General features: G+C 47.8%; 1 protein-coding gene across 4 annotated transcripts in view; it reads right to left on the reverse strand.

The window, feature by feature from the left end:
* Positions 1-562: 562 nt before the first annotated feature.
* The window catches only part of sdk1b (sidekick cell adhesion molecule 1b), a 180,520-nt gene continuing 167,057 nt past the window's right edge, over positions 563-14,025 (reverse strand). For 3 of the 4 annotated variants that reach the window (XM_068321732.1, XM_068321730.1, XM_068321733.1), the window contains 15 exons: positions 12,052-12,155; positions 11,878-11,948; positions 10,985-11,117; positions 9,743-9,799; positions 9,463-9,564; positions 8,430-8,545; positions 5,523-5,709; positions 5,304-5,441; positions 5,073-5,234; positions 4,871-4,996; positions 4,215-4,379; positions 3,726-3,863; positions 2,900-3,020; positions 2,664-2,793; positions 563-2,146 (listed from right to left, as the gene is read on the reverse strand). In XM_068321732.1, the coding sequence (XP_068177833.1) occupies positions 1,835-2,146; positions 2,664-2,793; positions 2,900-3,020; positions 3,726-3,863; positions 4,215-4,379; positions 4,871-4,996; positions 5,073-5,234; positions 5,304-5,441; positions 5,523-5,709; positions 8,430-8,545; positions 9,463-9,564; positions 9,743-9,799; positions 10,985-11,117; positions 11,878-11,948; positions 12,052-12,155 (2,062 nt within the window). In that variant the 3' untranslated portion in view covers positions 563-1,834. The remainder of the gene's footprint in view (positions 2,147-2,663; positions 2,794-2,899; positions 3,021-3,725; positions 3,864-4,214; positions 4,380-4,870; positions 4,997-5,072; positions 5,235-5,303; positions 5,442-5,522; positions 5,710-8,429; positions 8,546-9,462; positions 9,565-9,742; positions 9,800-10,984; positions 11,118-11,877; positions 11,949-12,051; positions 12,156-14,025) is intronic. The other variant, XM_068321731.1, reaches the window with a different exon arrangement.

A 14,025-nucleotide genomic window follows, 5' to 3' on the forward strand; every position in this document is an offset into this window, starting at 1 on the left:
TCAGTAAATGTTCCCTTAGTGGTTATACTGATTCATGCTGTTGGAAAACGGAGCCTGATCGGCCAGAAAACTCTGATTTTCAGCCAATCAAATAAGATAAATACGATAAATAAGTGTTACCTCACTTCCTACATCGTTTTTACAAGTTCTGATTGGTTTTAATCAAAGTTAAAGGTCCAGGATGACGAAATTTCCTGAATGAAGAAAAACGTCTATAAAATAAAATATATTTGGAGCCTAAAATCTGGTACTTTAATTTTATAAATTCTTCTTCGAATAATTATATTAATAATTATATATTACAATAAGTTATGACTGTTTTTCTGCATGCTTGTGATTTTTGAGAAAGCGGTCCAAAATGCCAGGGAGGAGTTGACAATTCACCCGTGTTTTCTCAAATGCACAACCTTACTGAGGGAAACTTTCACCCACTGAACAGAACACTGATAGATAATAATTAACATGTGCTCCGCCCCCCCCCCCCCCGATTTTAAAAGATCGGAGGTCAACAAGATGGTCCAGGGTCACCGAGGACGTTTCGTGACGTTCAGGCGCATCTTTAATTCAGTTAATGTCGTATCGGATCCAAACAGACGTGTTCACTGTCCCAGCGCTAAAGGAGACCTCAGAGGCGCGGCGTTAAACAATGACCATTTATTCACACTGTATGGGACTCAAAACAAGCGTGACAGTGAGGGAGGCTGCTGGCCGGCTGGTAGGAGGGAGAATCTTTAAATTATACATGAGCAAAAACGTACAGACGGTTTTTAGTTTGCACTTAAAGAGAGGTACAAAGTACACGTGTGTCAGGCGGCGAGGCACAGGGGCCTGATGTGAAGTTCAATCCCTCCACTCTCCTGATTCTTCCTGTTCCCTCCACGGGTCGCCGTTTGCTTTGGATCTCACTACGTTCCACAACACGCCAGTAAAAAGAGCTTCCTCGTACAAAATCCATCGCAAAAATACAAACGCACAAACGATGGCACGCTTTGCTTGAGCAGAGGACAGCGGCGTCGGGCGGACGGGGCTTCCAGAGCTCGTTCTCAAGACGCACGCTGGGACTGGTACGAAGCGAACAGGATGGACGTCAACATGTGTGGGTTTGGCTCAGTGCAAGCAGGCGGGGGCGGCGGCGAGGAGCGCTGACGACGGTAAAAAAACGTTTTTCATACATCACAGCCAAAAAAAGTCAAACATCACATGTCGCTCTCAGAAAAAGCACACAGACGTCTGAAGACACATCGGGTTCGGCTGAACCTCCATCGACGCTCGTCCGTCTAGAGTTCATGATCTGTGATTCGTGTTTCCACCGCGGTGGATTTTAAGGTGACGATTCTGTGCCGTCTTTTCAAAAATATCCTCCACATCAGTCTCTTTCCTCCATGTAATGCATCCTGAATTGATGCATCGGTGTGTGTGTGTGTGTGTGTGTGTGTGTGTTTGTACACTAATGTATGAAGACAGAAAACAGAAGAAGTGCTCCGGGTTCCACCGCTGAGAAGTTCTCTCCTCCACATTTTCACAAAGCATTCGTCGCTCTCCTGAAAGAGTCTCTGGAACACCGACAGACTCGTGTGTGTGTGTGTGTGTGTGTGTGCGCACAGTGACAAAGGTGTGACAGAGAGAAGGAGAGCGACACACACACTCGTTGACGCGGTGAGGATCATGGTGAACGAGGGGAGGAGGCGAGTGAGAAGCGTGACTTTAGTTCTTTGGGGCGTCTTCTCACCTCGTCCTCCTCGCTCCTTCTAGTCCGACCCCCCCCTCGCCCCCCCCCTTCATTTTGTGTACATGTGTGTCTTTTTTTTTTGTGTGCAGATTTCGTATCTCTGAGTCAAACGAACGAGGAGAAGCCCGTCACGGGGGTGCGTGACCCCGGCGGGTTGGTGGCGGTGGTGGGGTTGACGTGCGTGTGCGCCGGCTGACCCGTGGGGGTGTACACGCCCCCCGTGCTGTGCTGCGTCACCACGGTTTGGTAGTAGGGCTCCGTGTCGGCGGTGGCGCACTCGTCGTAGCCGAAGGGGGGGCTGACCCCTTTGAGGCCTTTGGGCTGCCGCTTCCAGGAGTTGTAGTAGGTGGGGTCGCTCATGTAGTGGTTGACGAAGGAGTGTTTGGGCTGCTCGTCCTCGTAGTCGCTGTCTGTTAGCTGGACACACACACACAGAGTGTGTCAGAAGGAGATATATGCACTTACACACACACACACACACACACACACACACACACAGCAGCTGCAGAATTGAGGTACAAGGACTTAAATAGACAGCGTCGTTTCATCAGTTCTACACGACTGACATCGTCTAACGCGGCTTCTCTGCTCCCTCTCTCTTAGAGAAGACACCCACCCCCCCCTCCCCTGGGGGGGTGGGAGTCAAACAGCAGGTGCTGCTCTCTGGAGGCATCCTCTTTAAACACAGCCATGTCTTCCATTCACGCCTTTAGGGCGACACCGATGAGTGACAGTCGACAGACGGCTGACACGGAGGAAGAGAGGTTTCACTTTCGTTAAACGTCGCGTCTTTGATTCCAAACGGGAGAATCCTCAGGTAAACACGGATAATCACTGCTTTGGTTCTGACTCACACACACTCACACACACACACACACACACACACACACACACACACACACACACACGTGTCCTTCGACTTTGAGACGACTACCTCTGACTCAGAGACCTCGGTTTGTTTCTCCGTCAGCGCGGCGCTCTCCGTCAGCACCGATCCGTTGTAGTTGTTGCAGATGTCCTCATCCGAATAGTGAAGACCTCCTGGACTGGGCCTGGGAGGAGACCTGGGTGACCCCGCCCACCACATACACACACACACTCACACACATTAGTAATGCATTTACTGCCAGTGAATACGTGTACGTCTCCACGCAGGTGAGCTGAACACACCTGGTCCCGTTCTTCTTCAGGAAGGAGTTCTTGGTGTTCATCGTTCTGCTGTTGAGCTCCAATGCCGTGAAGCCGCCGTTGTCCACGGTAACCGACTCCTCCGCAGACGAGATGTGCTTCCCTGAAGGGAATCAGGAAGGAAGCGGTTCAGTTTGCTTTTGTTCTGATCACAGAGGTGATTCATCAACAACAACACAAAAATAAACCACTTCAGATGCTAACTGTCATCTGCGCTAACTGTGTTATGACACGACATGATGAGGAACTTGGCTACACAACAGATGCCTGAGTCATCCTGGGGAGGGACTGGATCAGGAGTTCTGCCGCTCTGGGCGGCTGCACCCCCCCCCCTCCACTGCCCTTGCGGAGGTGGTGTGAGCTGAGTTTTCAAAGAGCCGTCCAGGTTTGAGTTTCAAGAACTTGGAAGACGGTCAGATCTTATTTTTTCCTTTCATCTGACGGTCTCGTCTGGCGTTACAACTCGCTGCAGCCTCGAAGCTTTCATTCAACTTCTGGCTTCATGTGGGTTCTGCTTTTTTATTTTTTGGCTTCAGGGGGACGACCGTCTGGTGAGGGAACAAGGATGACCTTGTTTCCTATCGGATGACGGCGGTCCTGCGGGAGCGGCATCGCTGCAGGCCGTGTTGCTCGACAAACAGACGTGAAGCTTTGCGTGTCTCCACCTTAGAGAATCTCAAAAAGCGGAATACATTGGAAAAAAAACATGCCTCACAGTTGAAAGGAGAGAAAGAAAGAATCTGAAACAACAACAGCGTATTTCCATGCGGTGGCGTGTCGGAACAGAGCGACCATCAGGAACACACACCTGTGCCGCAGGCCTTGTATTTGGTGCTGTGTCCGTGCAGCAGCAGCGTGAAAACCAGGACTAGAATGAGGATGAGCCCCACCAAGGCCATGACCAGCAGGAACCACCACTCCTCGTAGAACGGACGGTCCGACAGCGCTGCAGGGGAGGGAGAAGGAGGGAATAGGGAGACGTCTGCTTTAGTTCATTCTAAACAATAATTTATCTGAAACGTATTCCCTAACGGTCAACTAAGCTGATTACATTTAATATTTAATTCACTGATAAATATCTCATCAGTCTGTGATAGATGTGAAGCTGCAGTTTCAGAATTCCGCCTCTAGAGGTCAGCAGACACATGAGCAGAAAACAATCCTGAAGTGTATCCAGCTGATTGGAGATTCACTCAGACCCCCAATCAAATTAGATCACACTGGTTTTATTCATTAGTCTGATCTCCACCGGTGTGTGTGTGTGTGTGTGTGTGTGTGTGTGTGTGTGTGTTTTTACCAGCGAGAGCAGCAGAAGGTGTACTCGGTTGTCCGTAACCATAGCGATTAACAGCGATGACTCTGAACTCGTAGCTGATCCCCGACCTCAGGCGCTCCATCGGCACCGAAACAGACCTGCTGGTGGGGGGGAGCAGCTTGATGAATGAATCCCACACTCCTTCATCTGCAGGGAGGGGGGGCGGGAGAGAAAGAGAGGTTGAGCACGTTTTGATGGACAGACGGAAAAAAGAGGCTTTACTTGGAAAATTTTTCGGTTTGTCAGACTGTGATTAAAGAAAATTAATAATTGTCAAATTACATCTAAAACGTAGATGATGATGATGATGATGATGATGAAGATACGTGGTGCGGAGGATGATTACTGTTATTAGGATAAATAAAATGGCTATTAGAGTTATCATCAAAGGAGGAATAATAGCGTCTGCATTCGGTCCTGCAGAGCTTTCAAACGGCTGTGAGCCCCCCACCACCACCACCACCACCCACCCACCCACCCCCATGATCTTCATTAGAAAATTGTGTCTGATTTGATTCGCGCAGCAGGTTTTAATGAAAATGATGAGAGCTGCTCTCGAGGAGCTTCGGCGTACGGCAGCACTTAACCCCCCCTCTTGATGAGCGGAAAAGAAAGGATGAAAGGGCGTTCGAGGCTACCTGAGGGACGAGCCTCCACCACGTATCCGTCGACGGGGGCCGCGCCCGTGTCCCCCTCCGACCAGTGGATGGTGAGCACCGAGGACGTCTTGGTGATGGACATCTCCATGGGCGACCCGGGGGAGCCTGTCAGGAAATGATGGGGTTACTTCTTTGTGAAGCCACAAGAACACGATGACGGTACAGGAAGTGACACGCCTACCCTCCACCGGTTGCGCCGTGATGTTGGCGTGTATCGGCGGCCCGTAGCTGACAGTGAGTGCCTGCACGCCAAACATGTACGTCGCTCCTTTGATCAGGTCACGCACCTTCAGCCATCGCTGCCAGCTGCCCTTCACGTCCACCGTCACCACCTTACTCACGCCTGGAGAGAGGAACGCACGTCAGCACCGACGTGTGTGTGTGTGTGTGTGTGTGAAACACCAACGCCCACCTTGCACAGGAGTGGTGGGCTGGTAGACGACCCGGTAGCCCTCTAGCTGTCCGTTAGGAGTGAGAGGAGCCCCCCAGGACACGTTGACGCTTCCTCCCGTCACTTCAGAGAAGGACAGGTAGCCCGGCTGGCTGGGAGCTGCGACACGCGAGGAGGAGGAGGATAAATAAAATAAAACACCAGGACGTAAGGGAATCCAGAGGAGCCTCCATCACCTACCAGACTGCAGGGTGCGGGACCCTCGGGGGTCGCTGGGGGGCCCATCTCCGGCCATGTTGAAGGCAGTAAGCGTGACCAGGTAGGGCGTATAGCTGGTGAGGTTGGTGAGGTGCACGCGGGTGTCCGGGACGAAGATCACCTTGACCTTCTCGCTCTGGTTCTGCTTGTCTCTCTCCCAGTAGTGAATCTGAAACACAGAAAAAACAGAAGCTGTGAGTCCGAACATCAGGAGGAGGAGAACCGACCTGCGAACCAACTCTGAGCTCCACTGCATCAAAGGTCAACAGATGATTGCAGCCGGTAAGATCAGATTAATATTCACACCCTGTATCTCCTGAATGTCACTTCTGGATGATGCCAAAAATCTGCTTTTTAAAATAAAGTCGGTGTTATTTATTGATTCCGCGGCGCTTCTTTCACGTCAGACAGAAGATTCATCACTCCTGATAAAGTTTCATGTAACGGCGTTGATTTGTGAGACGTCTCTAACGAACTTAATCCTGGAAAATCTTGAATGAGTGACTTTTAAATCGCAGCCAAAGTCAAAAACTTTCGCTGAAACAGGCTGTATATAATGAATGAAAAATAGTTGATATCTTACCGCCACTAAACAGCCTATATAAATGCATATCCAGTAACAAAATCTGTTGATGCATTCAAACAGCTTGCGTCCTGCTCTTAGCGGCCCCGAACAGGTGTGTCTTTGGTGTAATATTCTTTAAGTCAGGATTGTTGTTTTTTTCTATTTCTGCAAATCTCTGCCTGTCATTCAGTCCCACGCAATTAACTTTTAAAATAGTCAAGAGCACAGCAAAAACCAGAAAAGGGCTTGACTTCAGCTTTTCCTAAACCAGCAGCGAGGGGCCTCATGCATTAGAATCAGGAAAAGGCGTCCTGTATGGACGGGAGCTTTATGGCGAGGAAAACAGCCACGTCAGCAGAAATCCACAGAAAAAGCAGAGCGGGGAGTCCACATTGAGGGTACCTGCAGAAATTAAGCCCCGCCCTCTCAGCTCATTCAGCCGTAATGACAATAGAGCCATGATGAATGGGTGTGGTTTAATGGTAAAAATGGGAGGAGTCCTTTAGGAGACGAGGACCAGGAGGTCCTCCAGCGGCTGAGCCCCTGGTGGTCCCCTGGAGTCGAAGCTCGAGCAACACGGTCTGGAGGACGACGCCGGCCAGGCAAAACCGGAGGGACAGATGCTTGGCGACGGAGGCGGGGGTGCAGAGGCTTTGCAGCCCGAGCCCTCGGCATTCTGGGTATTGAGGGAGAGAGAGAGATACGAGCCATCTGCAGCAGACAGAGCCTCAAGGTGGCAGAGGCTCAGAGACCGGTCACGGGAGTAGACCCGCCAGCTCGCCATCTGGACACGAGGTTGGGTCTCCTCCAGCCTGGGTCTCCTGGTGGGGGGAGCGTGAGCCCCCCCCCAACCCCCAGCTTCCAGGAGTGTTAGATGGATCGTGCTAAAAATCTTTATATTTTTGTAGAAAATCCAACATACATCCCCACGACGACACCCATTCAACGTGGCGGAGCACAAAAATAACAGCTGAGAGCTACTTCCTGTAAATGGGTTCACGCCGTTATTTTCCAGAGCTCCACTCACAGCTTTCAAACCTGGGAGCAGCAGCTCGTGAGGAGCACTTGAGGGCAGCATTATACCGTCTGCGTTCATCCGCCAGCCTCTTAATGCCACATCCAGCCCGACTCATCCATATTCTCACTTTAAAATCAAAATGAATTATCTTCCGCTGAAGTGTGTTTCCATTTCAGCAACACCACTTTGTGTGGTTGGCTGAAAAACAACAAGCCATTTCGTAATCCACACTTCATCTGAGAGGATCTATTATGGTATTTTTGTAATGTGAGACCATCAGGATTAGTCTAAATATAATTTAAAGCTCACAAACATGATTACTATATAATTTGATAAAAGCATTAAATGGATCTGATGTTTAAAATCTTTGATTTGGGGGATTTGAAGTCACGATGAAAAGAAACATGGGTGGCATGAGCGACATGATTTCTGTTTTTGAAATAGGAAAATATTTTATCAGTAAAAAAAGAAAATCTTTATTTGACAAGTGGGAAAACTCCTCAGGTGTGGAACTTCTTCAAAATACGACAGGTTTGGTGAAAAAAAATCTGCTGGGATTTACATCTGATAACCTTTTCCATGTGGCGTGGGAGAAATTCCACTTGACAGTTCAACAGCTCAGTTTAGGTCGGTGCGTCTAACAAGCCCTCTGGAGCATTTGGTGAATGCTAACGGTAGAAAAACACCCCGGCGGTGAAGTTTCTCTTCGGTCCTAACCTGCAAACCGCGCGGCAGGAACTCCAACAGAACTCACGATTTCCTGTATGAATTCAAACGTCTCCGTCGTCCCTCTCCCGTTAATCTGGTTAACCTCCTCCTCCTCCCTGCGTCCGGCTGTCTCCGGTGGTTTCAACATATTCCCTCGACCCGCTCCTCTAATCAGAATTCTACCGGGATCACTCACTCATCTCGTTCCTTTTCTCAGCAAATATTACATTCTCTTCTGCCTTCTATCCCCTCCCCCCCTCCACTCCACTCCAGTAGAAATCAATGTGTCTAAAGCAGGACAGATAACCTTGTGTTTGAAGTATTAAGAATGAGGGGGTGGATCAGGGGAGCTGAAGGCCAAAGACAGGCAGATAAGTGATATTAAAACCATTAAAGGATAGTCAGATTGTTCCCTAACTTAATTCTCTGCCCCCACCCCCCCTCTATAGGACGTTATAGCCCGGCAGAACACAAACCCAAAAGGTCAAGAGGAGAGGCATTTTAAAGACGGTTGGAGACGGTGCTGTGTGTTTTGCTCTTTGTTGTGAATGTGTGTGTGTGTGTGTGTAGGAATTCTTTCTGCGTGTTTGTGTCCCACCTTGTATCCTTGGATGAGTCCATTTTGGGTTTCCAGGGGGGGCGCGTCCCAGGTGACTTCCAGGATGGAGGGAGACACCGGTGACACTCGGATGGACTGAGGGGCCACTGATGGAGCTGCAGAAAAAAGAAGGGTTTCATCAGACCGCTGAGTGTGTGTGTGTGTGTGTGTGTGTGTGTGTATGTGTGGATATTAGAGGAGGAAGTAGGGAGGATTGGCTCTACCTTTCCAATTAGACTGGGCCTAAGGCAGTACCTTGTTACTCTGCTGTACTGCACATATGCATGAACACCCAGCAGTGTGCACTGGAGGCGAGGGAAAAGGCCATATCACCCAATTTCATCATCCACATCCAGCCTGTTCTGACTCCCCCTCCCACTGCCCCTGTTTATCCTCCCCTCTTATTCCTCTGCATCTGATATGTATGGTGCAAACTCACACACACACACACACACACGCCTTGAATATGAATTGAAAAGCCTGAAACTGTGAGAGAAAACTTGCATGAGTTTTATGATCATAACGCAGCAAATCATTCTATTCCTTCTAAGTGGTGCTAATACGTGTGTGTGTGTGTGTGTGTGTGTGTGTGTTTGTGTGTGTGTATCTGTATCATTAACACTATGTACACCCAAACTAAGAGTTGTCTTGCTAGCGTCTTCCGCAGGTTTCAGACAATAAAGGTCTTCGTGAGCAGATGGCGTTCTGCGGATGATGTGAACGGATACGTCTCCTTAACAACTGTTCAAACTCCATCTGCTGATGAAAACCGTCATCAGGCTGAAACCAGTCGACCGTGTGATGGGATCGCTCTGTAAAACTAGTGTTGGTCAGAAATACGCTGTCACGTCTGCAAAAAAATAAATAAATGGAAAAGAGGGTACCCATAATGCAACAGTTCAGCTGCATTGCTGCCAGACAGATGAGGGGGAACTGAGCTTGAGAAACAACATTCATTCATCAATAAAACTACCTTTTTGTTATTGTATCACAGAACTTTAAAGGTTAGTCACATCTTCGACGTCCCACCTACCCGCTTCTCCGACAGACACCTCCACCGGCATGGAGGGGGGGCTCTCGCCGATGATATTGTAGCTCGTCATAACAATCTGGTAGCGTCTGAACTTCTTCAGCTCTGAAAAACACATTAAAAATCCTCAAACAACGTGAATTTTTAAGTGCACATAATATTTGGCAGTTGTTTTTCACATCCCATTAGATGTTCTCTCATCAAGTTCTCCAAACAACATCTCAAACACAACCCCCCCCCGCCCCCAGGAGCTTCACTCCTAGCTCCGTCTTAAATCACTTACGTGTCAACTCAAACTCTGTTAGCGAGGCGCTGCTGACTGTCTTGAAGGTGCTCTTGGCTGGGGAAGAGTGAGAGAAAGATGGAGGGGGAGTAAATCAATTCATCCTTCCAGTTCAACTATAAACTGTGCAATTATAATGCCACTCAAAAAAATGACTTGAAAGGAAAATGTTCAATACCATTGTAAGGCTCAGCCGAGGTTGGATATAAAGAAAATTGTCAAATCTAGTTGAGTACACACTCAAACTACGTACGAAGCTCTCGGGCCGTACGAAATAAAGATAATTTGAAACCCCAGAGAATAAATAACATCATCATAAATAATACGTCAGCTTAGGGATCCTGTCCATTTATTTATGGCGCCCAACAAACCTTTCCAATCTCTGATTTGATGCTAAAATTAGCGATCAATGCATTTATCCTCGGTAAGCTGGTGGACTTCATAGCGAACTGACGATTTTATAATTATTTTAGTCACAATTTATTTTTGATTGTGTAAATTCACCTTCCTAAAAGTCTAAAACAAATGAATGTTTGCTAAAATTCTCCCTGAAATGTTGACTTTCAAATCAGACAAAGTTAACTTTGGATTCATCAGGTAGCATCAAGCGGTTCAGATGCAGAGCAGGTGCGCTTCTTATACTCGCCGATCAGGCTTCAGGCGCTCCGTTACAAACAATACTTCTAAAAAAAAACACCCGACAGGTAGGATTAGCGGCACTCCAAATAAATGAAAACCATGTAAGAATCTATTTTTGTAGCATCGTTAATCCTACCTGATGGGTGTTTTCTCAGACAAACACATTAGCATTCAGTTTTAACTCTGTACCTGGACGCTATCGGTATTTAAACTAACGCTAACAGTCCTGCATATCCAGCAAAAGTTACCTGAGATTAGGTTATTTTTGCAGCTACATGGTTAGCATTCCTCCTAAAACCCTTATCTCATGTAAAGTTAAAAATAAATCTAAAATAAATGTGGCAATAGACTGACCTTAAATTCTCTCTATCATACTGAGAATACTGGAGCCAACTATTTCTACACTTTTGTCTACCTGTGTCAGCAATCAATAATCAATAGCACACAGTTCAGACCTGTTTTTCCTCAGGTCAGTTGTAAATTGCGGGATTTATTGTGGAAAAAAATCCACCTTTATCCCTATAAACCGTATTGTTGCTGGTAAAGTCTGTACCAGCAACAGTAACTATGGAGGGCGGGGCAGCTAGCATCAGTGGTACTCACTTGTAATGAGGGCGCTGGTGATGTTTGAGGCTGGCTGGGCGCCTCGTTCGGTGAGGGAGGTGTTCGCTGGGAGCTCTCTGTAATAGAGGCGATACCCCGTCAACATCCCGTTGACGCTGTCATCGCTGGGCCGCTGCAAACGCGCAAACAAGCACACGTTAGCCAGCATTAGCTACTCGTTTCTGACATGAAGATTTCTGAAATCCTGCATCGAGCTCATTTCCATTTCCTCGGTGTAGCGAAGGTAACTGACAGGACGCTGGCAGAGCGCTGTTTTATCAGCAGTAGCCGCTTTAAAGGCCCCGAAAACGTCTGCCTCTAACCAACTTTAACAGACAAAGTGATGCTTCAGTGGGTTTGGCACTTTTGTAAAGGATGATGAAATTGCCGGCGACTTTGTTTTTCATTGCCTCCTCCTGCTTTAATGTACGGCTATAAGGAGAGAGAGGAGACACTTCCCAACAGCAGACGAAGAGTGACAAGCGGTACAGTAGCCAGGCTGTATTTACCGACTATCCACACATCGGCGTCGCTCTGCACTCCATCCAATCCCCTCTCTCTTCCTTTATCCCCCTCTTCCTCTAATACCTCTCCTGCTGGTTTATCCTCATTGAGATTTCGATCGTTTCTCTCCCCCAGCCAGAACCTTTTGTCCCTCCATCTGTCAGTCCCCCTCTCTCTCCCCCGGTCCTCTAACAGGTCGGTGGCATCCTCTGACCTTTCCTGGTTCAGGAAGTAATGACTGTGTCCACAGACACAATCGCAAGCAAAGCACAAGCATGTGCACCCCGCTGGGGGCTCGAACTCCAGGTCGGTGATTATCCTGGGCTCAAGTTTTGCTGCTTTGGTTTGTGTGAATATGCATCGCTGTTGTGTTACAAGTGTGAAAATACCTTCCACTGCACCAGGACGGACGTTGTGGTTGTTGGTTTCACCGCCAGGATCACCGGTGGCTCATCGGGCACTGGAACGCAACGGGAAGACAAAAATAAATGTGTGAATCCTCATGTGTTCTTGTCATCTCTCCTCCTTCCTCCCCTGTTCCATCAGTCTTTTCCATTTCTCACCGTCCTGCAGAGTCGTCACCGTCTCCGTCTCTTTGCTGATGACGCTGTCTCCTACATCGTTAGTAGCCAGCATTCGGAACTTGTACGACGTGAAGGGCTTCAGCCTGGAGACACAAACGCACACAGACAGATGGAAGCATTCAGTTTATTTGTATCGCGCCAAAACACAACGTAATCGTAATTTACATCAAGGTAATTTATGAGAACACAATTTATTCTACAGAGACACACCCATCCCCTCAACGAGCAGAAATTGCTTTTATACGGGAAGAAAGGAGAGAGAGAAAGGGAGTGAGAGACAGCAACACAACCACAGCAGCAATAATCAATAGAAGAAGCACAGTAGTTTTCATTTTAGTTGTTCTAATTCCTCCTGCAATGACAACACTAGCAGCAATAATAATGATCATAGTAGAAGTAGCAGCAATGTTAACGGTGATGATGATGTCAGTCGATCGGTCCTCCATCAGCTTCCTGATGATAAAACACAAAGGTTACCAGGGGAAGAGGTCAGGACATGTGGGCCTCCTGCAGTGGACTCCCCTGTGCACCCCACTCTCACCCCCACTTCACACGCAGTGGAAAAAGAAATCAGATAAAGTCTTGACAAGTCCTGCAGCATTCCTCTCACGGAGAAAGATGTGCAGAGATTCGATTTTGCGGGCGTCACAAAGGTAACTAAATCCAGTCAGCTCCGACCTTCGACGTCGGACTTAGCATATCTGGTTATCCAGGCGCTGACGATATGATGAAGAGCCGTGCACCGGGTGACCCGAGGCCCGGCTGCGGCTCCTACAAATTAAAACAGAATACAGCCGTGCCCCTGATTCAGGAGAGGTACATGTTGTGGGAATATCCTCCCACTAAAGGATCAAGAAATCCCAGTGCTGCCAAGGAAGCGTTGAGTTCACGGTAAAAGGTTTGTTCTCATTTCAAAGGTTAAATAGTATTTTTAATTATCTACCTAACTAATAAACGTCTAAAAGTCCATCCGACTATCTGTTTTCTGATGCTCATCCAGGGTCAGGTCAGAACGGCAGCAGGGAATACCAGACCCGTTCCCGGATCCCAAGGCGTTTCCAGGATAGATGAAATATTTAATCCCTCCAGTGAGTCCTGGGTCGCCTCCAGGGTCGCCTCCCAGTTGAATGTGTCTGGAAAACCTCCAAAAGGAGGTGCCCAGGAGGCATCTTTAACCAGATGCCCGAACCGACTCCACAGTCTCCCCCCAGGACGCAAACCTGGAGCCGGTCGGCTGAAACAAGACTTCTATCCTGGTATCAGAGAGACGAGAACATTCATCTGCTCTGCATGGTGCTGCCTTTTAAAGTCACCACACAGTCCGAGTCCCAGGTCATCTCGTCTTTCCTCAATCGAACCGTCATCCAGTTTATTCTGTGTAAATCTTATTATGATTGAGTTGTTTTTAGCTGGATAATCAAAAATTATGACTTATGAAAAGACAATGAGAAAGTCAAATACAACATCTGAATAAATAAACGCATAATTTCTTTTTTTTTTTTTTTACTGCTAATCCTCATGTAAAAATCTTCAAATTTAATGTATATTTTCAATATTTTACATCTAAACTGCAGCTCAAATTCAATGTTCAAATTGTTCCACGACCCAAACGCTGCTCTACAACCCCACAAGTGGTCAAAGTCCACTGGGCTCCGTTAACATTCTGGGCGTCACTTCATCACTAAACCACACTCCCCACCTTCACAGACATGTTTTGCTCCCTCCTTTAAGGGGAAGACAAAGTCTTGAATAATAATCTTCAGGTATATTTCCAACCGTACAGCCCAACATATTTTATCTGCTTTTCTCCTCTGTGCAAGGTGAATGCATTACTAATCACTAAATAACAATTCACATCAATCACTTCACTCTAGAAGCACTTACAATCAGCCCAATGAGCATGCTCCCATTGTTAAGGACTGGCTGAGCAGGTCTGCGCTGCCGCGCCTTCCA

Source organism: Antennarius striatus, chromosome 8 (genome assembly GCF_040054535.1).
Source record: "Antennarius striatus isolate MH-2024 chromosome 8, ASM4005453v1, whole genome shotgun sequence".
NCBI lineage: Eukaryota > Metazoa > Chordata > Actinopteri > Lophiiformes > Antennariidae > Antennarius > Antennarius striatus.